Here is a 24,747-nt window from a genome sequence, read left to right on the forward strand (position 1 = left end):
TCTTCCTCTCCCTATGTCCCTCTCTCCTGTCTATTCTTTCTCTCCATCTTCCTCTCCCTATGTCCCTCTCTCCTGTCTATTCTTTCTCTCCACCTTCCTCTCCCTATGTCCCTCTCTCCTGTCTTTTCTTTCTCTCCATCTTCCTCTCCCTATGTCCCTCTCTCCTGTCTATTCTTTCTCTCCATCTTCCTCTCCCTATGTCCCTCTCTCCTGTCTATTCTTTCTCTCCCTCTGCTTCTCTCTCTGTCTGTGTGTAAGCAGACAGTGTTGTATCAGTGAGTGAGTGTTAATGGGATGTAATATCTCACATTAGGCCCAGTCTCTTTCCTGCATTACTCTGCTCATTAATCCGCAGAGTGTGGAGAGGGTGGGGACGTTTCTCCTGATTGGGTAAGGGAAGGCTTCCATTTAATCTGATTGGGTTAGCAGTGTTCTGTCCCTCATAAGGAAGGTCTCTAAAGGAGTTAGGGCTCCTCGTAATACAACACCACTCTGTGACAGAGCAGACTGATGTGATTCACAGTTAGTACAGTGTTCCACTTACTATGGTGTTTTGTGACTGTGTAATGTTTTGTCAGAAGCAACGTTTTAATCTATATTTTAAATTGGATAAAATCATTTGTAATGTGCATTATACTTACATAACTGTATGATTAGCTTAACTCATTTAGTACATATGTTAGTGGAAGACATTAAGCAGATGTCAAATTACACCCGTGCGTACACACACATTTTGTTACACAGACATTTTGTTACTTCCTGATGATGCCATCTATTTTGTGAAGTGCACCAGTCCCTCCTGCAGCAAAGCACCCCCACAACATGATGCTGCCACCCCCGTGTTTCACGGTTGGGATAGTTTATTTCTTTGAGTTTATTTTATTTTTACAAGGACAGTGCACATTAATCAACGTTTCAGTAAAAGTGCCGGTTTTAGCCAGCCGGCTAATTTTCAACCACAGTCCCTGGGCAGGTTATTAAGAACAATTACAATATAGACAATCATTGAGCAGTGAGCACACGCAACATAGGACAAGCAAGACGTAGCATACAGACAGAGCAACATAGGACAAGCAAGACGTAGCATACAGCCAGAGCAACATAGGACAAGCAAGACGTAGCATACAGACAGAGCAACATAGGACAAGTAATACGTAGCATACAGACAGAGCAACATAGAACAAGTAATACGTAGCATACAGACAGAGCAACATAGAACAAGTAATACGTAGCATACAGACAGAGCAACATAGAACAAGTAATACGTAGCATACAGACAGAGCAACATAGAACAAGTAATACGTAGCATACAGACAGAGCAACATAGAACAAGTAATACGTAGCATACAGACAGAGCAACATAGAACAAGTAATACGTAGCATACAGACAGAACAATATAGGACAAGTAAGATGTAGCATACAGACAGAAGAACATAGAACAAAAAGCAGCAAGACAAAATTCATAAAAGCAACAGTGTTTCCACACCTTACAAGCTACAGACAACATGGAAAGCGGCAACACACAGCAAGGGATTATGATCACAAATCTGATTGACCTTTAGCCATGTATTCATACATTATGTGAAAGTGTGATATGTGGTGCAGTTATGTGTGTCTGATGGCAGTGTATTCCAGACATGGGAAGCTCTCACAGAGAAAACGGATTTACTAAAGGTGCTTTTCCTTAAGGGAACTATACAGTCACCTCTCATGGCAGACCTTGTGGATCTGCTGCCATATGTTTGGGTTTTCTGTTTGGAGGAGGAGCCTCCACTCAGTACTTTTGTTAAACAGAAAACCCAAGACATGCGTCGGTGTATTGCACAAGATTTTTCCAACTCAGGAGCTCATGCTTTCTGAGGATGTAACAGTGATGATGCCTATTGGGCTTCCAATCAAGCACTTTGAGAGCCTGTTTGTAGACAGAATGAATAGTTGTTGTACAGCAAGCTTGGTCCCACCTAGTCAAGCAGTATGTTAAGTGGGGGAGTATCATAGATTTGAATTACAGATTTGCTACCTCTGTAGTCAAACAATTTCGTATACATCGGAAATGAGCTAGGTTGAATTTGGTTATCTGAATTACCTTTTTCACATGCTTTTTAAAAGAGAGGTTGGAATCAAGTATGATGCCAAGGTACTTAAAATCATATACCACCTGGAGCTTCTCCCCTGACACATAGACTTCTGGCTCAGTAGCATCTGTTGCCCTCTTTGTGAAGAACATGCAAACAGTTTTTTTCACATTGAGATGCAAACACGAGTCACTGAGACACTTTCTAACCTGGACCATTACAGTAGAGAGTTCTTGTGCAGCTTGTTGTTTGATCTTTGCATGCACATATATCACTGTATCATCTGCATACATTTGAACTTCAGATCCAGTACAGACAGAAGGCAGATCATTAATGTACAGGCTGAACAGGAGGGGCCCCAGTATTGACCCTTGGGGCACGCCCACATCATAGCTAAGAGTGGGCGATAGCTCATTGCTCACTCTGACACACTGAGTTCTGCCTTGAAGGTATGATTTCATCCATCTCAAGGCATCAGGGGAAAAGTTGAACTTGGACAATTTTGTGATGATAATCTCATTGTTAACAGTATCAAAAGCCTTCCTTAGGTCCGGAAACACAGCCCCAACAACACCCCCTTTGTCCATCTTGGACATCACATTTTCCAGAAGAAAGCAGTTGGCCGTTTCTGTGTGTTTCTGAGTGTTTTGCTCTGAAGCCAAACTGCATGGAGTGTAATGTGAAGGGGCTGTTGTTGAGGTGGGCAATCAGTTGTTCTGCTGCACACTGTTCAACAACCTTTGACACCACCGGTAGTATACTAATGGGCCTGTAGTTACTCACGTCAGCAGGGTCACCCGATTTAAAGATGGCTGTTATTATGGCCGACTTCCATACCCTTGGAAACACCCGAGACCAATAGATGTGTTGGTGACCTTAGTAATGGGGCCAATGAGTGACTCTTTGTAGTTTTTAAGAAAGGTAGAGTCCAGCCCAAATACATCTTTGGCTTTAGAGTTCTTTAGTGAGCTAATCACCTTGTTCACCTTTGACTCAGAGACGTCCCTTATGATGAAGACAGGTTGAACATCATTCACTAGCACGAGCCCAAGAAACCAGTGGAGGGGTTCTGTGTCAGTACCCTGACAGAGTCAATAAAGTAGGAATTGAAGGCTATTGCTATTCTGACTGCATCCTGTGTTAGATTGTTATTCACTATGATTTCTAGTCTTTTTGCAGTGTTACTGTGGTCTTTCCCTGTTAACTCTTTTAGATTCTCCCAGATCAGTTTAGAATTTCCCTTTGCTTCACCAATTATGTTAATAAAAAGGTTTGCCTTGGCCTGTCTGATTTCTTTCATCACCTTATTTCTCAACATGGTAAACCTATGTCTGTCATGCTCTAATTTGGACATTAGGACTGTTTTTAGAGCATAATATCGTTCTTTCATCAGTTTCTAGATTTCTCCATTTAGCCAAGGAAGAGTGCTCTTTTGGCCAGGTTTGGATTTGATTTTCTTTAGGAAACCATTTATTGTAGTCTGGATTGTGGATAGAAAAACCTGACTATCAGCTTCCACGTCTGTATAGGTCAAGAGATCATTCCAGTTAATTCCCTTAATTGCATTTTCAAAATAGTTTAATTCACACTTAGGTATACTTAGTTGATCCGGCTTTCTAACAATAGAGAGGTTAAACCTGCTCTTAGACAGCTTTCTGGCTATAAGTGTCAGATTATGATCAGACAGCCCAGTAACCATTATTGAATGATTTAGTCACTTTCTGGTTTATTACTGAACACCAAATCAACCTGTGTTTTAGAGCAACAAGTCACCCTGGTTGGCCCTTAATCTAGCTGTGTAAGGTCAAAGGTATTAGTGATCCGTTTGAGGATTTTCCTACAAGACCTGTCTTCATAATTAATGTTGAAATCCCCCCATTAAGATGACCTCTTTCCCAAAGTCACATTCCATAAGCATGTTATTAAACTGATCAGAAAACACACTTTTGGTGGAAGGTGACCTATACATTCCAATAAGGGTAAAAGACATTTGGGGAGACAGTGTAACGTTCAGGCCAATACGTTCTAGTTCATTTACATCGGATATGTTCTTTAATGTAAATCATCACACCCCCTCTTCTTCCTACCATCCTGTCTCTCCTGAAAACATTGTAGCCAATCACAATCAAAGCAGCAGATGGAGAGGTTTTATGGAGCCGTGTCTCTGACAGGCAGAGGAAGTCAAGGTTGGAGTCTGTGAGTAATGTTGAATTTGATCACTTTTTGGACACTACGAATGTTCAAGTGCCCCCCTAGTAGTCCCTTGCGCTTAGATCGTGGGTCCCAGATGACTTGAGAGTGATTGACACATTGAAAAAAGTTAAATGTTCTGTGTTTTCTGACGGCTGGGTTTAGGCCGTTTTGTTTAGTTTGATTAGGGGCAGTTCGGTAGCGCAATTAACAATCCCTCCCGCCTGCACTGGATGCAGGGAACTAATTAAAACAGCTTGCGTACCAGAAGCCAGGTCAGGGATCTCATATAGCGACTTGGGTATGTTTGAAGAGTCAAAATCTATCCTGGAGTCGGGTGAGTCGAGAGAAACCATGGGACCATAGCACTCACCCACTTCCACAGTGACGACGATCAGTGGATGAGGACATCCACTGCTTTCCACTCTGGTGAGTATCGCTGGCTCGGTGATGTTAGGCCCAGCGTTGAGGCTGGCTCGGTGATGTTAGGCCCAGGGTTGAGGCTGGCTCGGTGATGTTAGGCCAGGGTTGAGGCTGGCTCGGTGATGTTAGGCCCAGGGTTGAGGCTGGCTCGGTGATGTTAGGCACAGGGTTGAGGCTGGCTCGGTGATGTTAGGCCCAGGGTTGAGGCTGGCTCGGTGATGTTAGGCCCAGGGTTGAGGCTGGCTCGGTGATGTTAGGCCCAGGGTTGAGGCTGGCTCGGTGATGTTTGGCCCAGGGTTGAGGCTGGCTCGGTGATGTTAGGCCCAGGGTTGAGGCTGGCTCGGTGATGTTAGGCACAGGGTTGAGGCTGGCTCGGTGATGTTAGGCACAGGGTTGAGGCTGGCTCGGTGATGTTTGGCCCAGGGTTGAGGCTGGCTCGGTGATGTTAGGCCCAGGGTTGAGGCTGGCTCGGTGATGTTAGGCACAGGGTTGAGGCTGGCTCGGTGATGTTAGGCACAGGGTTGAGGCTGGCTCGGTGATGTTAGGCCCAGGGTTGAGGCTGGCTCGGTGATGTTAGGCACAGGGTTGAGGCTGGCTCGGTGATGTTAGGCACAGGGTTGAGGCTGGCTCGGTGATGTTAGGCACAGGGTTGAGGCTGGCTCGGTGATGTTAGGCCCAGGGTTGAGTTATACATCCCCGGAGAGCAGGAGGGTAGTGAACAGGTAGTTTAACAGTTTCCGATAAATGTTGGACTTGTGTTTGTTACGCCTCAGTGGTTCAGTAGAGTAGGGAGCGGGGTAGACTTGGTCGTTATTCGACTTGCCAAAACTATAGTTTGTTCACAAGACATTTGTGGAGAGGTTGAAAAATTTGTTTTAATGACTCCAATTTAAGTGTATGGTAACTTCCTACTTCAACTGCAAGTAGGATTTTTTTGTAGTAGGCCTACTTACTTAATTGCAACTGGTCAAAAATGTCACATCCTACAAAAACAGTCTGCTCGTTCGAACTTAAACAATGTAACTAGTAATGAAAAGCTCACATTTGTAAATCCCAAACTCTTAAAGTAATTAGAAAAGTAGATGCAAGTGACGTGTGACATTGTGGTTACAATAAAGAATGTTAACAAGATGCTGTGTCTCCACAACTGTAGCAGGTGTTGCCCATCATGAAAATGTTTCCTATTAGCAGGACAATTTACTTTTTATAGCCTGGGGATTTTACTGTTGTGAAAATCCCTCCACTTGCAATGTATTCAATGCTTAAGTACTCTAAAGTGTTACATTTTTAACTCAAAACAGCAGTACAGTATTTCTTAATCTACGTCTTTAAGCTTTCGTCAATAAAATAACAAGAAAAAAGACATTCAAATGCTGATGTTTATATAAACTACATTTTTAGTCGCACTTCCACCCAGCTCTATGACCACAGGGAAAACCTTGATGAGATGATCAATGTTTATGTTGCGTTGTTGTATCGTCAATTTCTGTAGCCAAAACATCTTGCTGGCCTCGACCAGTTCATCTTTGCTTGTCGGCTTGGTAGAGTTACGGATGAGAATTGGATGAGGAAGGCTTTCACGTCTCTTCATGAAGATTGAATGGTTATGGCTCTGAATAAATGACTGCTATAGCCTACTGCCATCGCATGTTCGCTCTTCTTTCGAACTACCCATAAGTTCTATTGCCTGCTGTATTAAACATACCGAAAAAAAGAGGTTGCATCCCTGTTCAAATAGAAGAACAAATGTACAGCAAGCTATTCTAGTCTAGCTGTTCCTGCCTGGGACTCCAAGAGTTAAGGAGTGTTTTTTTAAGGAGAGGCCATCGAAGCACAGGTGCTTGTGTATTACCCAAGAGCCAGAGGCTAGAAGTTGAACACTTATTATGGATAACCCACAATTAATTAGCTTAATATAAGGCTAATACTGCATTGCATTTAATACCCGAAAGAGGTAGGCTAGGACATCTATATACAGGCCTATACTGTATCAATCTAGAACAGGATTATCTATTTTGGATGCAATTTGAATGGAATTGATAGAGTGCTTGCGCATGCACTGATTTAAAGCAGCGATGTAAGCGTGCTGGACTGCTTTAAAACTCTGCAGCTGGAACAAACAAATAAATATATATTTACAACAACAAAAAACAAGGTGACCCCAAAAGCCAGATGGAGATGGGTAAATTAGTATTTATATTACTGTGCTGCAGCAAATGTAGCTCTACCTGTCACAAGGTAAAAAGTGACCATAATGAGATGATGTCTACATGCATGGTGAACTTCGCTCCATCCAGAGATGGGATGTCTGTCCCCGCCCTGAGCATTGATTCATCATGCGGATGCTGTAGAGAAGCCAGATCCTGGTAATCATGTTCCTGCCATTCAACCTTTGTGTGTGTGTGTGTGTGTGTGTGTGTGTGTGTGTGTGTGTGTGTGTGCGTGTCCACAAGTCACTGTGTGTGTCTCGTGGCAACTAACTATTTAAACAGGCCTGTCTGTGAGGGAGCCACCAAACTACAATGTAAAGAGGGGGAGGAGACAGAGAGAGGGGGGGGGACAGAGAGAGGGGGGGAGACAGAGAGGGGGGGGACAGAGAGGGGGGGCGAGAGAGGGGGGGGGGGGGGCGAGGAGACAGAGAGGGGGGAGAGACAGAGAGAGGGGGGGACACAGAGAGAGGGGGGGGGACACAGAGAGGGGGGGGGACAGAGAGAGGGGGGGAGACAGAGAGGGGGGAGGAGACAGAGAGGGGGGGGAGAGAGAGGGGGGACAGAGAGAGGGGGAGGGGGGGGGGAGACAGAGAGAAGGGGGAGGAGACAGATAGAAGGGGGAGGAGACAGATAGAAGGGGGGAGGAGACAGAGAGAGGGGGAGGAGGGGAGGATGAGGAGGAAAGAGAGGATGAGGAGGGGGAGAGAGAGGAGGAGGAGGGGGAGAGAGAGGAGGAGGAGGGGGAGAGGGAGGGAGGAGGAGAGAGAGGATGGGGGGAGAAGGGGGAGAGAGAGGGGCATCTTCAGCATCTCAGGAGGGATCACTTCAATGGAATAAATGTGGTGCTCTATCTCTAAAGCTTTACACTGTATAGCACGCTATAGCTTTAGACTGTATAGCAAGCTGTAGCTTTAGACTGTATAGCAAGCTGTAGCTTTTCACTGTATAGCAAGCTGTAGCTTTACACTGTATAGCAAGCTGTAGCTTTACACTGTATAGCACGCTGTAGCTTTAGACTGTATAGCAAGCTGTAGCTTTACCCCGTATAGCAAGCTGTAGCTTTACCCCGTATAGCAAGCTGTAGCTTTACCCTGTATAGCAAGCTGTAGCTTTACCCTGTATAGCAAGCTGTAGCTTTACCCTGTATAGCAAGCTGTAGCTTTACCCTGTATAGCAAGCTGTTGCTTTACCCTGTATAGCAAGCTGTAGCTTTACCCTGTATAGCAAGCTGTAGCTTTTTACCCTGTATAGCAAGCTGTAGCTTTACCCTGTATAGCAAGCTGTAGCTTTACCCTGTATAGCAAGCTGTAGCTTTACCCTGTATAGCAAGCTGTAGCTTTACTGTATAGCAAGCTGTAGCTTTAGCCTGTAGCTGTAGCTTTACCCTGTATAGCAAGCTGGAGCTTTACCCTGTATAGCAAGCTGTAGCTTTACCCTGTATAGCAAGCTGTAGCTTTACACTGTATAGCAAGCTGTAGCTTTACCCTGTATAGCAAGCTGTAGCTTTACAAGCTGTTGCTTTAGCAAGCTGTAGCTTTACCCTGTATAGCAAGCTGTAGCTTTACCCTGTATAGCAAGCTGTAGCTTTACCCTGTATAGCAAGCTGTAGCTTTACCCTGTATAGCAAGCTGTAGCTTTACCCTGTATAGCAAGCTGTAGCTTTACCCTGTATAGCAAGCTGTAGCTTTACCCTGTATAGCAAAGCTTTACCTGTATAGCAAGCTGTAGCTTTACCCTGTATAGCAAGCTGTAGCTTTACCCTGTATAGCAAGCTGTAGCTTTACCCTGTATAGCAAGCTGTAGCTTTACCTTATAGCAAGCTGTAGCTTTACCTGTATAGCAAGCTGTAGCTTTACCCTGTATAGCAAGCTGTAGCTTTACCTGTATAGCAAGCTGTAGCTTTACCCTGTATAGCAAGCTGTAGCTTTACCCTGTATAGCAAGCTGTAGCTTTACCCTAGCAAGTATAGCAAGCTGTAGCTTTACCCTGTATAGCAAGCTGTAGCTTTACCCTGTATAGCAAGCTGTAGCTTTACCCTGTATAGCAAGCTGTAGCTTTACCCTGTATAGCAAGCTGTAGCTTTACCCTGTATAGCAAGCTGTAGCTTTACCCTGTATAGCAAGCTGTAGCTTTACCCTGTATAGCAAGCTGTAGCTTTACCCTGTATGCAAGCTGTAGCTTTATAGCAAGCTGTAGCTTTACCCTGTATAGCAAGCTGTAGCTTTACCCTGTATAGCAAGCTGTAGCTTTACCCTGTATAGCAAGCTGTAGCTTTACCCTGTATAGCAAGCTGTAGCTGTATTACCTGTAGCTTTACCCTGTATAGCAAGCTGTAGCTTTACCCTGTATAGCAAGCTGTAGCTTTACCCTGTATAGCAAGCTGTAGCTGTTAGCAAGCTGTAGCTTTACCCTGTATAGCAAGCTGTAGCTTTACCCTGTATAGCAAGCTGTAGCTTTACCCTGTATAGCAAGCTGTAGCTTTACCCTGTATAGCAAGCTGTAGCTTTACCCTGTATAGCAAGCTGTAGCTTTACCCTGTATAGCTTTACCCTGTATAGCAAGCTGTAGCTTTACCCTGTATAGCAAGCTGTAGCTTTACCCTGTATAGCAAGCTGTAGCTTTACCCTGTATAGCAAGCTGTAGCTTTAGACTGTATAGCAAGCTGTAGCTTTAGACTGTATAGCAAGCTGTAGCTTTACCCCGTATAGCAAGCTGTATAGCAAGCTGTAGCTTTTTACCCTGTATAGCAAGCTGTAGGTTTGCTGTTTAGCTGTTGCTTTACACCGTATAGCAAGCTGTAGCTTTTATAGCTGTACTGTATAGCAAGCTGTAGCTTTACCCTGTATAGCAAGCTGTAGCTTTACCCTGTATAGCAAGCTGTAGCTTTACCCTGTATAGCAAGCTGTTGCTTTACACTGTATAGCAAGCTGTTGCTTTACACTGTATAGCAAGCTGTAGCTTTACCCTGTATAGCAAGCTGTAGTTTTACCCTGTATAGCAAGCTGTAGCTTTACCCTGTATTGCACGCTGTAGCTTTACCCTGTATAGCAAGCTGTAGCTTTACCCTGTATAGCAAGCTGTAGCTTTACCCTGTATAGCAAGCTGTAGCTTTACCCTGTATAGCAAGCTGTAGCTTTACCCTGTATAGCAAGCTGTAGCTTTACACTGTATAGCAAGCTGTTGCTTTAGACTGTATAGCAAGCTGTTGCTTTACCCCGTATAGCAAGCTGTAGCTTTACCCCGTATAGCAAGCTGTAGCTTTACCCCGTATAGCAAGCTGTAGCTTTACCCCGTATAGCAAGCTGTAGCTTTACCCTGTATAGCAAGCTGTAGCTTTACCCTGTATAGCAAGCTGTAGCTTTACCCTGTATAGCAAGCTGTAGCTTTACCCTGTATAGCAAGCTGTAGCTTTACCCTGTATAGCAAGCTGTAGCTTTACCCTGTATAGCAAGCTGTAGCTTTACCCTGTATAGCAAGCTGTAGCTTTAGCTGTATAGCAAGCTGTAGCTTTAACCCTGTATAGCAAGCTGTAGCTTTACCCTGTATAGCAAGCTGTAGCTTTACCCTGTATAGCAAGCTGTAGCTTTACCCTGTATAGCAAGCTGTAGCTTTACCCTGTATAGCAAGCTGTAGCTTTACCCTGTATAGCAAGCTGTAGCTTTACCCTGTATAGCAAGCTGTAGCTTTACCCTGTATAGCAAGCTGTAGCTTTACACTGTATAGCAAGCTGTAGCTTTACACTGTATAGCAAGCTGTAGCTTTAGACTGTATAGCAAGCTGTAGCTTTACCCCGTATAGCAAGCTGTAGCTTTACCCCGTATAGCAAGCTGTAGCTTTACCCCGTATAGCAAGCTGTTGCTTTACACTGTATAGCAAGCTGTAGCTTTACACTGTATAGCAAGCTGTAGCTTTACCTGTATAGCAAGCTGTTGCTTTACACCGTATAGCAAGCTGTAGCTTTACCCCGTATAGCAAGCTGTAGCTTTACCCTGTATAGCAAGCTGTAGCTTTACCCTGTATAGCAAGCTGTTGCTTTACACTGTATAGCAAGCTGTTGCTTTACACTGTATAGCAAGCTGTAGCTTTACCCTGTATAGCAAGCTGTAGCTTTACCCTGTATAGCAAGCTGTAGCTTTACCCTGTATTGCACGCTGTAGCTTTACCCTGTATAGCAAGCTGTAGCTTTACCCTGTATAGCAAGCTGTAGCTTTACCCTGTATAGCAAGCTGTAGCTTTACCCTGTATAGCAAGCTGTAGCTTTACCCTGTATAGCAAGCTGTTGCTTTAGACTGTATAGCAAGCTGTTGCTTTAGACTGTATAGCAAGCCGTTGCTTTACCCCGTATAGCAAGCTGTAGCTTTACCCCATATAGCAAGCTGTAGCTTTACCCTGTATAGCAAGCTGTAGCTTTACATAGTATAGCAAGCTGTAGCTTTACCCTGTATAGCAAGCTGTAGCTTTACATAGTATAGCAAGCTGTAGCTTTACCCTGTATAGCAAGCTGTAGCTTTACCCTGTATAGCAAGCTGTAGCTTTACCCTGTATAGCAAGCTGTAGCTTTACCCTGTATAGCAAGCTGTAGCTTTACCCTGTATAGCAAGCTGTAGCTTTACTCTGTATTGCACGCTGTAGCTTTACCCTGTATAGCAAGCTGTAGCTTTAGCAAGCTGTAGCTTACTCCTATAGCAAGCTGTAGCTTTACCCTGTATAGCAAGCTGTAGCTTTACTCTGTATTGCAAGCTGTAGCTTTACCCTGTATAGCAAGCTGTGCTTTACCCTGTATAGCAAGCTGTAGCTTTACCCTGTATAGCAAGCTGTAGCTTTACCCTGTATAGCAAGCTGTAGCTTTACCTGTATAGCAAGCTGTAGCTTTACCCTGTATTGCAAGCTGTAGCTTTACCCTGTATAGCAAGCTGTAGCTTTACCCTGTATAGCAAGCTGTAGTATAGCAAGCTGTAGCTTTACCCTGTATAGCAAGCTGTAGCTTTACCCTGTATTGCAAGCTGTAGCTGTTACCCTGTAGCTTTAGCAAGCTGTAGCTTTACCCTGTATAGCAAGCTGTAGCTTTACCCTGTATAGCAAGCTGCTGTATAGCTTTACCCTGTATAGCAAGCTGTAGCTTTACCCTGTATAGCAATAGCAAGCTGTAGCAAGCTTTACCCTGTATAGCAAGCTGTAGCTTTACCCTGTATAGCTGTAGCTTTAGACTGTATAGCAAGCTGTAGCTTTACCCTGTATAGCAAGCTGTAGCTTTAGACTGTATAGCAAGCTGTAGCTTTACCCTGTATAGCAAGCTGTAGCTTTACCCCGTATAGCAAGCTGTTGCTTTACACTGTATAGCAAGCTGTAGCTTTACCCTGTATAGCAAGCTGTAGCTTTACCCTGTATAGCAAGCTGTAGCTTTACCCTGTATAGCAAGCTGTAGCTTTACCCTGTATAGCAAGCTGTAGCTTTACCCTGTATAGCAAGCTGTAGCTTTACCCTGTATAGCAAGCTGTAGCTTTACCCTGTATAGCAAGCTGTAGCTTTACCCTGTATAGCAAGCTGTAGCTTTACCCTGTAGTGCAAGCTGTAGCTTTACCCTGTATAGCAAGCTGTAGCTTTACCCTGTATAGCAAGCTGTAGCTTTACCCTGTATAGCAAGCTGTAGCTTTACCCTGTATAGCAAGCTGTAGCTTTACCCTGTATAGCAAGCTGTAGCTTTACCCTGTATAGCACGCTGTAGCTTTAGACTGTATAGCAGCTGTAGCTTTACCCTGTATAGCTGTAGCTTTACCCTGTATAGCAAGCTGTAGCTTTACCCTGTATAGCAAGCTGTAGCTTTACCCCGTATAGCAAGCTGTTGCTTTACACTGTATAGCAAGCTGTAGCTTTACCCTGTATAGCAAGCTGTAGCAAGCTGTAGCTTTACCCCTGTATAGCAAGCTGTAGCTTTACCCTGTATAGCAAGCTGTAGCTTTACCCTGTATAGCAAGCTGTAGCTTTACCCTGTATAGCAAGCTGTAGCTTTACCCTGTATAGCAAGCTGTAGCCCTGTATAGCAAGCTGTAGCTTTACCCTGTATAGCAAGCTGTAGCTTTACCCTGTATAGCAAGCTGTAGCTTTACCCTGTATAGCAAGCTGTAGCTTTACCCTGTATAGCAAGCTGTAGCTTTACCCTGTATAGCAAGCTGTAGCTTTACCCTGTATAGCAAGCTGTAGCTTTACCCTGTATAGCAAGCTGTAGCTTTACCCTGTATAGCAAGCTGTAGCTTTACCCTGTATAGCAAGCTGTAGCTTTACCCTGTATAGCAAGCTGTATAGCAAGCTGTAGCTTTAGCAAGCTGTAGCTTTACCCTGTATAGCAAGCTGTAGCTTTACCCTGTATAGCAAGCTGTAGCTTTACCCTGTATAGCAAGCTGTACCCTGCTTTACCCTGTATAGCAAGCTGTAGCTTTACCCTGTATAGCAAGCTGTAGCTGTATACTGTAGCTTTACATGTATAGCAAGCTGTAGCTTTACCCTGTATAGCAAGCTGTAGCTGTATAGCAAGCTGTAGCTTTAGCCTGTATAGCAAGCTGTAGCTTTAGACTGTATAGCAAGCTGTAGCTTTACCCTGTATAGCAAGCTGTAGCTTTACCCTGTATAGCAAGCTGTAGCTTTACCCTGTATAGCAAGCTGTAGCTTTACCCTGTATAGCAAGCTGTAGCTTTACCCTGTATAGCAAGCTGTAGCTTTACCCTGTATAGCAAGCTGTAGCTTTACCCTGTATAGCAAGCTGTAGCTTTACCCTGTATAGCAAGCTGTAGCTTTACCCTGTATAGCAAGCTGTAGCTTTACCCTGTATAGCAAGCTGTAGCTTTACCCTGTATAGCAAGCTGTAGCTTTACCCTGTATAGCAAGCTGTAGCTTTACCCTGTATAGCAAGCTGTAGCTTTACCCTGTATAGCAAGCTGTAGCTTTACACTGTATAGCAAGCTGTAGCTTTAGACTGTATAGCTGTAGCTTTACCCTGTATAGCTTTACCCCGTATAGCAAGCTGTAGCTTTACCCTGTATAGCAAGCTGTAGCTTTACCCTATAGCAAGCTGTAGCTTTACCCTGTATAGCAAGCTGTAGCTTTACCCTGTATAGCAAGCTGTAGCTTTACCTGTATAGCTGTATAGCAAGCTGTAGCTTTACACTGTATAGCACGCTGTAGCTTTAGACTGTATAGCACGCTGTAGCTTTAGACTGTATAGCAAGCTGTAGCTTTACCTGTATAGCAAGCTGTAGCTTTATACTGTATAGCAAGCTGTAGCTTTACACTGTATAGCTGTAGCTTTACCCTGTATAGCAAGCTTTAGACTGTATAGCAAGCTGTAGCTTTACTGTATAGCAAGCTGTAGCTTTACCCTGTATAGCAAGCTGTAGCTTTACCTGTATAGCAAGCTGTAGCTTTACCCTGTATAGCAAGCTGTAGCTTTACCCTGTATAGCTTTAAGCTGTAGCTTTACCCTGTATAGCAAGCTGTAGCTTTACCCTGTATAGCAAGCTGTAGCTTTACCCTGTATAGCAAGCTGTAGCTTTACCCTGTATAGCAAGCTGTAGCTTTATAGCAAGCTGTAGCTTTACCCTGTATAGCAAGCTGTAGCTTTACCCTGTATAGCAAGCTGTAGCTTTACCCTGTATAGCAAGCTCTAGCTTTATATAGCAAGCTGTAGCTTTACCCTGTATAGCAAGCTGTAGCTTTAGCTTTACCCTGTATAGCAAGCTGTAGCTTTACCCTGTATAGCAAGCTGTAGCTTTACCCTGTATAGCAAGCTGTAGCTTTACCCTGTATAGCAAGCTGTAGCTTTACCCTGTATAGCAAGCTGTAGCTTTACCCTGTATAGCAAGCTGTTGCTTTACCCTGTATAGCAAGCTGTAGCTTTAGACTGTATAGCAAGCTGTAGCTTTACTGTATAGCAAGCTGAGCTTTTGTATAGCAAGCTGGAGCTTTACCCTGTATAGCAAGCTGTAGCTGTATACGCTGTAGCTTTACCCTGTATAGCAAGCTGTAGCTTTACCCTGTATAGCAAGCTGTAGCTTTACCCTGTATAGCAAGCTGTAGCTTACCCTGTATAGCAAGCTGTAGCTTTAGACTGTATAGCAAGCTGAGCCTGTATAGCAAGCTGTAGCTGTATTTAGCTTTACCCTGTATAGCAAGCTGGAGCTTTACCCTGTATAGCACGCTGTAGCTTTACCCTGTATAGCACGCTGTAGCTTTACCCTGTATAGCAAGCTGTAGCTTTACCCTGTATAGCACGCTGTAGCTTTACCCTGTATAGCAAGCTGTAGCTTTACCCTGTATAGCAAGCTGTAGCAAGCTTTACACTGTATAGCAAGCTGTAGCTTTACCCTGTATAGCAAGCTGTAGCTTTACCCTGTATAGCAAGCTGTAGCTTTACACTGTATAGCAAGCTGTAGCTTTACCCGGTATAGCAAGCTGTAGCTTTAAGCTGTAGCTTTACCCTGTATAGCAAGCTGTAGCTTTACCCTGTATAGCAAGCTGTAGCTTTACCCTGTATAGCAAGCTGTAGCTTTACCCTGTATAGCAAGCTGTAGCTTTAGCACTGTATAAGCTGTAGCTTTACCCTGTATAGCAAGCTGTAGCTTTACCCTGTATAGCAAGCTGTAGCTTTACACTGTATAGCACGCTGTAGCTTTATACTGTATAGCAAGCTGTAGCTTTACACTGTATAGCAAGCTGTAGCTTTACACTGTATAGCACGCTGTAGCTTTAGACTGTATAGCAAGCTGTAGCTTTAGACTGTATAGCAAGCTGTAGCTTTACCCCGTATAGCAAGCTGTTGCTTTACCCTGTATAGCAAGCTGTTGCTTTACACTGTATAGCAAGCTGTAGCTTTACCCCGTATAGCAAGCTGTAGCTTTACCCTGTATAGCAAGCTGTAGCTTTACCCTGTATAGCAAGCTGTAGCTTTACCCTGTATAGCAAGCTGTAGCTTTACCCTGTATAGCAAGCTGTAGCTTTACCCTGTATAGCAAGCTGTAGCTTTACCCTGTATAGCAAGCTGTAGCTTTACCCTGTATAGCAAGCTGTAGCTTTACCCTGTATAGCACGCTGTAGCTTTACCCTGTATAGCAAGCTGTAGCTTTACCCTGTATAGCAAGCTGTAGCTTTACCCTGTATAGCAAGCTGTAGCTTTACCCTGCTTTACCCTGTATAGCAAGCTGTAGCTTTACCCTGTATAGCAAGCTGTAGCTTTACCCTGTATAGCAAGCTGTAGCTTTACCCTGTATAGCAAGCTGTAGCTTTACCCTGTATAGCAAGCTGTAGCTTTACCCTGTATAGCAAGCTGTTGCTTTACACTGTATAGCAAGCTGTTGCTTTAGACTGTATAGCAAGCTGTAGCTTTAGACTGTATAGCAAGCTGGAGCTTTACCCTGTATAGCAAGCTGGAGCTTTACCCTGTATAGCACGCTGTAGCTTTACCCTGTATAGCACGCTGTAGCTTTACCCTGTATAGCACGCTGTAGCTTTACCCTGTATAGCACGCTGTAGCTTTACCCTGTATAGCAAGCTGTAGCTTTACAAGCTGTAGCTTTACCCTGTATAGCAGCAGCTGTAGCTTTACCCTGTATAGCACGCTGTAGCTTTACCCTGTATAGCACGCTGTAGCTTTACCCTGTATAGCACGCTGTAGCTTTACCCTGTATAGCAAGCTGTAGCTTTACACTGTATAGCAAGCTGGAGCTTTAGACTGTATAGCAAGCTGTAGCTTTAGACTGTATAGCAAGCTGTAGCTTTAGACTGTATAGCAAGCTGCTGTACTGTATAGCAAGCTGCTTTAGACTGTATAGCAAGCTGTAGCTTTACCCTGTATAGCAAGCTGTAGCTTTACCCTGTATAGCAAGCTTAGCTTTACCCTGTATAGCAAGCTGTAGCTTTACCCTGTATAGCAAGCTGTAGCTTTACCTGTATAGCAAGCTGTGCTTTACCCTGTATAGCAAGCTGTAGCTTTACCCTTTAGCAGCTGTAGCTTTACCCTGTATAGCAAGCTGTAGCTTTACACTGTATAGCTGTAGCTTTAGACTGTATAGCAAGCTGTAGCTTTACACTGTATAGCAAGCTGTAGCTTTACACTGTATAGCAAGCTGTTGCTTTAGACTGTATAGCTTTACTTAGACTGTATAGCAAGCTGTAGCTTTAGACTGTATAGCAAGCTTTACACTGTATAGCAAGCTGTAGCTTTACCCTGTATAGCAAGCTGTAGCTGTATAGCAAGCTGTAGCTTTACCCTGTATAGCAAGCTGTAGCTTTACCCTGTATAGCACGCTGTAGCTTTACCCTGTATAGCACGCTGTAGCTTTACTGTATAGCTGTAGCTTTAGACTGTATAGCAAGCTGTAGCTTTACACTGTAGCTGTAGCTTTATACTGTATAGCAAGCTGTAGCTTTACACTGTATAGCAAGCTGTAGCTTTACACTGTATAGTAGCTGTAGCTTTAGACTGTATAGCAAGCTAGCTTTACTGTATAGCTGTAGCTTTACCCCTATAGCAAGCTGTAGCTTTACCCCGTATAGCAAGCTGTATAGCAAGCTGTAGCTTTACCCTGTATAGCAAGCTGTAGCTTTACCCTGTATAGCATAGCAAGCTGTAGCTACCCTGTATAGCAAGCTGTAGCTTTACTGTATAGCAAGCTGTAGCTTTACCCTGTATAGCAAGCTGTAGCTTTACCCTGTATAGCAAGCTGTAGCTTTACCCTGTATAGCAAGCTGTAGCTTTACCCTGTATAGCAAGCTGTAGCTTTACCCTGTATAGCAAGCTGTAGCTTTACCCTGTATAGCAAGCTGTAGCTTTACCCTGTATAGCAAGCTGTAGCTTTACCCTGTATAGCAAGCTGTAGCTTTACCCTGTATAGCAAGCTGTAGCTTTACCCTGTATTTAGCTTTACCCTGTATAGCAAGCTGTAGCTTTACCTGTATAGCAAGCTGTAGCTTTACCCTGTATAGCAAGCTGTAGCTTTACCCTGTATAGCACGCTGTAGCTTTACCCTGTATAGCAAGCTGTAGCTTTACCCTAGTAAGCTGTAGCTTTACCCTGTATAGCAAGCTGTAGCTTTACCCTGTATAGCAAGCTGTAGCTTTACCCTGTATAGCAAGCTGTAGCTTTACCCTGTATAGCAAGCTGTAGCTTTAGCTTTAGCCCTGTATAGCAAAGCTGTAGCTTTACCCTGTATAGCAAGCTGTAGCTTTACCCTGTATAGCAAGCTGTAGCTTTACCCTGTATAGCAAGCTGTAGCTTTACCCTGTATAGCTTTACCCTGTATAGCAAGCTGTAGCTTTACCCTGTATAGCAAGCTGTAGCTTTACCCTGTATAGCAAGCTGTAGCTTTACCCTGTATAGCAAGCTGTAGCTTTACACTGTATAGCAAGCTGTTGCTTTAGACTGTATAGCAAGCTGTAGCTTAGACTGTATAGCAAGCTGTAACTTTAGACTGTATAGCAAGCTGTAGCTTTTTAGCTGTTGCCCTGTATAGCAAGCTGTAGCTTTACCCTGTATAGCAAGCTGTAGCTTTACCCTGTATAGCAAGCTGTAGCTTTACCCTGTATAGCAAGCTGTAGCTTTACCCTGTATAGCAAGCTGTAGCTTTACCCTGTATAGCACGCTGTAGCTTTAGACTGTATAGCACGCTGTAGCTTTAGACTGTATAGCAAGCTGTAGCTTTACACTGTATAGCAAGCTGTAGCTTTACACTGTATAGCAAGCTGTAGCTTTACACTGTATAGCAAGCTGTAGCTTTAGACTGTATAGCAAGCTGTAGCTTTAGACTGTATAGCAAGCTGTAGCTTTACCCCGTATAGCAAGCTGTAGCTTTACGTATAGCCTGTTGCTTTACACTATAGCAAGCTGTAGCTTTACCCCGTATAGCAAGCTGTAGCTTTACCCTGTATAGCAAGCTGTAGCTTTACCCTGTAGCTTTACCCTGTATAGCAAGCTGTAGCTTTACCCTGTATAGCAAGCTGTAGCTTTACCCTGTATAGCAAGCTGTAGCTTTACCCTGTATAGCAAGCTGTAGCTTTACCCTGTATAGCAAGCTGTAGCTTTAGCTTTACCCTGTATAGCAAGCTGTAGCTTTACCCTGTATAGCAAGCTGTGCTTTACCTTTAGACTGTATAGCAAGCTGTAGCTTTACCCTGTATAGCAAGCTGTAGCTTTACCCTGTATAGCAAGCTGTAGCTTTACCCTGTATAGCAAGCTGTAGCTTTACCCTGTATAGCACGCTGTAGCTTTACCCTGTATAGCACGCTGTAGCTTTAGCTGTAGCCACTGTATAGCAAGCTGTAGCTTTACCCTGTATAGCACGCTGTAGCTTTACCCTGTATAGCACGCTGTAGCTTTACCCTGTATAGCACGCTGTAGCTTTACCCTGTATAGCAAGCTGTAGCTTTACCCTGTATAGCAAGCTGTAGCTTTACCCTGTATAGCAAGCTGTAGCTTTACACTGTATAGCAAGCTGTAGCTTTACACTGTATAGCAAGCTGTAGCTTTACACTGTATAGCAAGCTGGAGCTTTACCCTGTATAGCAAGCTGGAGCTTTACCCTGTATAGCAAGCTGGAGCTTGTTCATTTACTACAGCTCAGCGTTCAACACCATAGTGCCCTCAAACCTCATCACTAAGCTAAGGACCCTGGGACTCAGCACCTCCTTCTGCAACTTGATCCTAGACTTCCTGAATGGCCGCCCCCAGGTAGTAAGGGTGGGTAACAACACATCTGCCATGCTGATCCTTAACACTGGGGCCCCCCAGGGGTGCGTGTTTAGTCCCCTCCTGTACTCCCTGTTCACCCACGACTGAGTGGCCGACTCCAACACCATCATTAAGTTTGCTGACATCACAACAGTGGTAGGCCTGATCATCGACAACGATGGGACAGCCTATAGGGAGGAGGTAAGAGACCTGGCAATGTGGTGCCAGGACAACAACCTCTCCCTCAACATGAGCAAGACAAAGGGGCTTATCAAGTACTACAGGAAAAGTCGGGCCGAACACGCCCTCATTAACATCGACGGGGCTGTAGGGGAGCGTGTCGAGAGTTTCAAGTTCCTTGGTGTCCACATCACCAACGAACTATCATGGTCCAAACACACCAACACAGTCGTGAAGAGGGCACAACAACACCTTTTCCCCCTCAGGAGACTTGGCATGGGTCCCCAGATCCTCAGAAAGTTCTACAGCTGCACCATCAAGAGCATCCTGACCGGTTGCATCACCGCCTGGTATGGCAACTGCTCGGCCTCCGACCTTAAGGCACTACAGAGGGTAATGCGTACGGCCCAGCACATCACTGGGGTCAAGCTTCCTGACATCCAGGACCTAAATACTAGGTGGTGTCAGAGGAAGGCTCAAAAAATTGTCAACGACTCCAGTCACCCAAATCATAGACTGTTCTCTCTGCTACTGCACATCAAGCGGTACCGGATCACTAAGTCTCAGCCAAAAGGCTGCTTAACAGCTTCTACCCCAAGCCATAAGACTGCTGAACAATGAATCAAATGGCCACCTGGACTATTTACATTGACCCTGACCCCCCTCCCCTTTGTTTTTACACTGCTGCTACTCACTGTTTATTATCTATGCATAGTCACTTCACCCTACTGTACCTACATGTACAAATTACCTCGACTAACCTGTACCCCCGCACATTGACTCGGTACCGTTACCCCCTGTATATAGCCTCGTTATTGTTATTGTTGTTAATATTTACTAAATAAAATAAAAGTTTCTTAGCTCTTTTTCTTGAACTGCATTGTTGGTTAAGTGCTTGTAAGTAAGAATCTACACTGTTGTATTCTTCACATGTGACAAATAACATTTGATTTGACTTAGTATTATTTTTCTTCCAGATGCCATCTTTCATTCTCATCCTCCTCTATCTCTCTCCACTGTGTTAATATTGTGTCCTCTCCTCTGTGCTCCAGGCCAGCCAGCTGGGGGTGTACAAGGCCTTTGTTGACAACTACAAGACAGCGGTGGAGACAGCAGAGAAATGCAGCCAGGCCAACACCCAGTTCCAGAAGATCTCTGAGGTAAGTGCAGACTCTCTCTCTCTCGCTCTCTCTCGCTCTCTCTCGCTCTCTCTCAATTATATCAGTTGTGAGTCTCAATCTGTACTCATATAGTCTGTGTGTATATTTGTTGTGTGTGTTTGTCCAGCCCTGCAGTCTGCTGCTGCAGCCCCATTCCTCTTCATTCGTCCTCTCAGCTCAACTCTGCCTCAGTCAGGCTGTTTGTGTCTGTTTGTTTGTGTGCTTGTGTCCTCTTCTATACCCAGCCGTCAATTATATCAGTTGTGAGTGCTGCAATCTGTACTCATATAGTGAGTTGTGTGTGTATATTTGTTGTGTGTGTTTGTCCAGCCCTGCTGCTGCAGCCCCATTCCTCTTCATTAGTCCTCTCAGCTCAACTCTGCCTCAGTCAGGCTGTTTGTTTGTGTGCTTGTGTCCTGCTTCTATACCCTATTCCTATACTGCTAAATTCCTATACTGCAAAAACTGTAATATACCAGTAATCACAAATCATACATTTTCTTCCAGAACCTGAAAGTAAAGGGACCCAAGGACTCTAAGGACTGTACCACAAATGTCACCATGGAAGGTAAAGAGATGCGTTCTTTAATAACTTTAAAAAAACATTTGTTGATTTTACAGAGTAAAAAAACATAAATATAATGGATGTGTGTGTCTGAAGGTACTGAAGCTGCTATGGCTCTTTTAAAGGACTGATGCAGTCAATATTATGTTTTTCCTGTGTTTTAAATAATATTGTACAACAGCTGATTAATCTAACACTGTAAAAGTGTGGAAAAAAATGTATCGGTGTTATTTTCTAATAGTTGCTGGTTGAAAATACAATCTACACAGGGCGGGAGTTTTGACTTTCCATGGTGACCTCACCATGCGTTGAATTGGTTAATGTATCAATAACAAAGAGATTTCCAAACCTCTCTCCGATAACAGCGAGTCTTTAGTTTGCCCCTCCCCACTCCAAGACAGTCCTAGCAAACTACTTGCTTTATAAATCATTTTTTGCTTAAAAGCATTTTTTTCCCATTTGAATAGAAATCTATTACACTAAGATACTCAATTGTTACCCAGAAATATTTTATATTGATATAAAACCGCTGTATTGGACCTTTAACTTCTTCGAGCTAGGGGGCAGTGTTTGGATGAATGAGGTGCCCAAAGTAAACTGCCTGTTACTCAGGCCAAGAAGCTAGGGTATGCATTGGTATTAGAAAACATTCTAAAGATTCCAAAACTGTTAAAATTATGTCTATGAGTATAACAGAACGGATATGCCAGGTGAAAACCCAAGGACAATCCATCCAGAATTATTTTTTTTCAGCTCACCTCTGATTGCAATAGCTGGGAATGGGAATATAAAAAGGAAGTCCTCCCAGATTGCAGTTCCTAGGGATTCCACTAGATGTCAACAGTCGTTAGAAAGAGTTCCAGGCTTGTTTTTTGAAAAATTAGCTAGACTTTGTAGTTTTTCTAAGTGGATCCCCTTTTGGCTGTAGTGTTTGTAGCGTGTTCCGATTAGTGCACGCGCTTCGCTATTTATCTCCGGTAACGGTCTCCGGTATTCTTCGTCTTGAATTTGATATTTTATTTACATAATAGGGTACCTGAAGATTGATTAGGAACGTTTGACTTGTTTAGAAGAAGTTTATTGGTAACTTTTGTGTTCATTTTGTATGCATTTTGAACGAGAGAAACCGGTGGATTACTGAGTCAAGCGCGCCATTGAAACTTACTTTTTACTTTATCGAACAAAAGGACCATTTTTTATGTAGCTGGGACCCTTGTGATTGCAACCAGATGAAGATTTTCAAAGGTAAGTTATTTATTTTATTGCTATTTCTGACTTTCGTGATGCATCTGCTTGGTTGAAAAATGTATGTAATGCTTTTGTGTGCAGGGCGCTGTCCTCAGATAATAGCATGGTGTGCTTTCGCCATAAAGCCTTTTTGAAATCTGACAAAACGCCTGGATTAACAAGAAGTTAAGCTTTTAAATTATGTATGACACTTGTATTTTCATGAATGTTTACTATTACGATTTCTGTATTTTGAATTTGGCGCTATACAATTTCACAGAATGTTGGCCAGGTGGGGAGGGAGGGAGGGAGACGGACGCACAGAGAGACACGCACGGACGCACAGAGAGACACGCACAGAGAGACACGCACGGACGCGCACACAGAGAGACACGCACGGACACGCACACAGAGAGAGAGACGCACGGACGCGCACACAGAGAGAGAGACGCACGGACGCGCACACAGAGAGAGACACGCACGGACGCGCACACAGAGAGAGACACGCACACAGAGAGAGACACGCACACAGAGAGAGACACGCACACAGAGAGAGACACGCACAGAGAGAGACACGCACAGAGAGAGACACGCACAGAGAGAGACACGCACAGAGAGAGACACGCACAGAGAGACATGCACGGACGCCCGCACAGAGAGAGACGCGCACGGACGCCCGCACAGAGAGAGACGCGCACGGACGCGCGCACAGAGAGAGACGCGCACGGACGCGCGCACGCACAGAGACGCGCGCGCACGCACAGAGAGAGACGCGCACGGACGCGCGCACGCACAGAGAGAGACGCGCAGAGAGAGACGCGCACAGAGAGAGATGCGCACGGACGCGCGCACACACAGAGACGCGCACAGAGAGAGACGCGCACGGACGTGCGCACACACAGAGAGAGACGCACGGATGCGCGCACACAGAGAGAGACACACGCACGGACACAGAGAGAGACACACGCACGGACACGCGCACACACAGAGAGAGACACACGCACACACAGAGAGAGACACACGCACGGACGCGCACACACAGAGAGAGACACACGCACGGACGCGCGCACACACAGAGAGAGACACGCACGGACGCGCTTACACACAGAGACACACGCACGGACGCGCGCACACAGAGAGAGACGCACGGACGCGCGCACACAGAGAGAGATGCACGGACGCGCGCACACAGAGAGAGACACGCACGGACGCGCACACAGAGAGAGACACGCACGGACGCGCACACAGAGAGAGACACGCACGGACGCGCACACAGAGAGAGACACGCACGGACGCGCGCACACAGAGACACGCACGGACGCGCGCACACAGAGGGAGACACGGACGCGCGCACACAGAGGGAGACACGGACGCGCACACAGAGAGAGACACGCACGGACGCGCGCACACAGAGAGAGACACGCACGGAGGCGCGCACACACAGAGAGAGAGACGCACGGAGGCGCACACAGAGAGAGAGACGCACGGAGGCGTACACAGAGAGAGAGACGCACGGAGGCACACACAGAGACACGCACGGACGCGCGCACAGAGAGAGACACGCACGGACGCGCGCACAGAGAGAGACACGCACGGACGCGCGCACAGAGAGAAACGCACGGACGCACACACAGAGACACGCACGGACGCGCACACAGAGACGGAGACACGCACGGACGCAGAGAGAGACACGCACACACAGAGAGAGACACGCACGGACGCGCGCACACAGAGAGAGACACGCACGGACGCGCGCACACAGAGAGAGACACGCACGGACGCGCGCACACACAGAGAGAGACACGCACGGACGCGCACACAGAGAGAGACACGCACGGACGCGCGCACACAGAGAGAGACACACGCACGGACGCGCGCACACACAGAGAGAGACACACGCACGGACGCGCGCACACACAGAGAGAGACACGCACGGACGCGCGCACACACACACACACAGAGAGAGAGTCGCACACACACAGAGAGAGAGTCGCACACACA

General features: G+C 45.2%; 1 protein-coding gene across 5 annotated transcripts in view; it reads left to right on the plus strand.

The window, feature by feature from the left end:
- Window positions 1-24,747, plus strand: part of LOC135550700 (active breakpoint cluster region-related protein-like) — a 263,459-nt gene that overhangs the window by 116,598 nt on the left and 122,114 nt on the right. For all 5 annotated transcript variants that reach the window (XM_064981734.1, XM_064981735.1, XM_064981736.1 and 2 more), the window contains 2 exons: window positions 20,847-20,954; window positions 21,462-21,522. In XM_064981734.1, coding sequence (XP_064837806.1) covers window positions 20,847-20,954; window positions 21,462-21,522 — 169 coding nt within the window. The remainder of the gene's footprint in view (window positions 1-20,846; window positions 20,955-21,461; window positions 21,523-24,747) is intronic.

The sequence above is a fragment of the Oncorhynchus masou genome, chromosome 12 (assembly GCF_036934945.1).
Source record: "Oncorhynchus masou masou isolate Uvic2021 chromosome 12, UVic_Omas_1.1, whole genome shotgun sequence".
NCBI classification, from domain to species: Eukaryota; Metazoa; Chordata; class Actinopteri; order Salmoniformes; family Salmonidae; genus Oncorhynchus; species Oncorhynchus masou.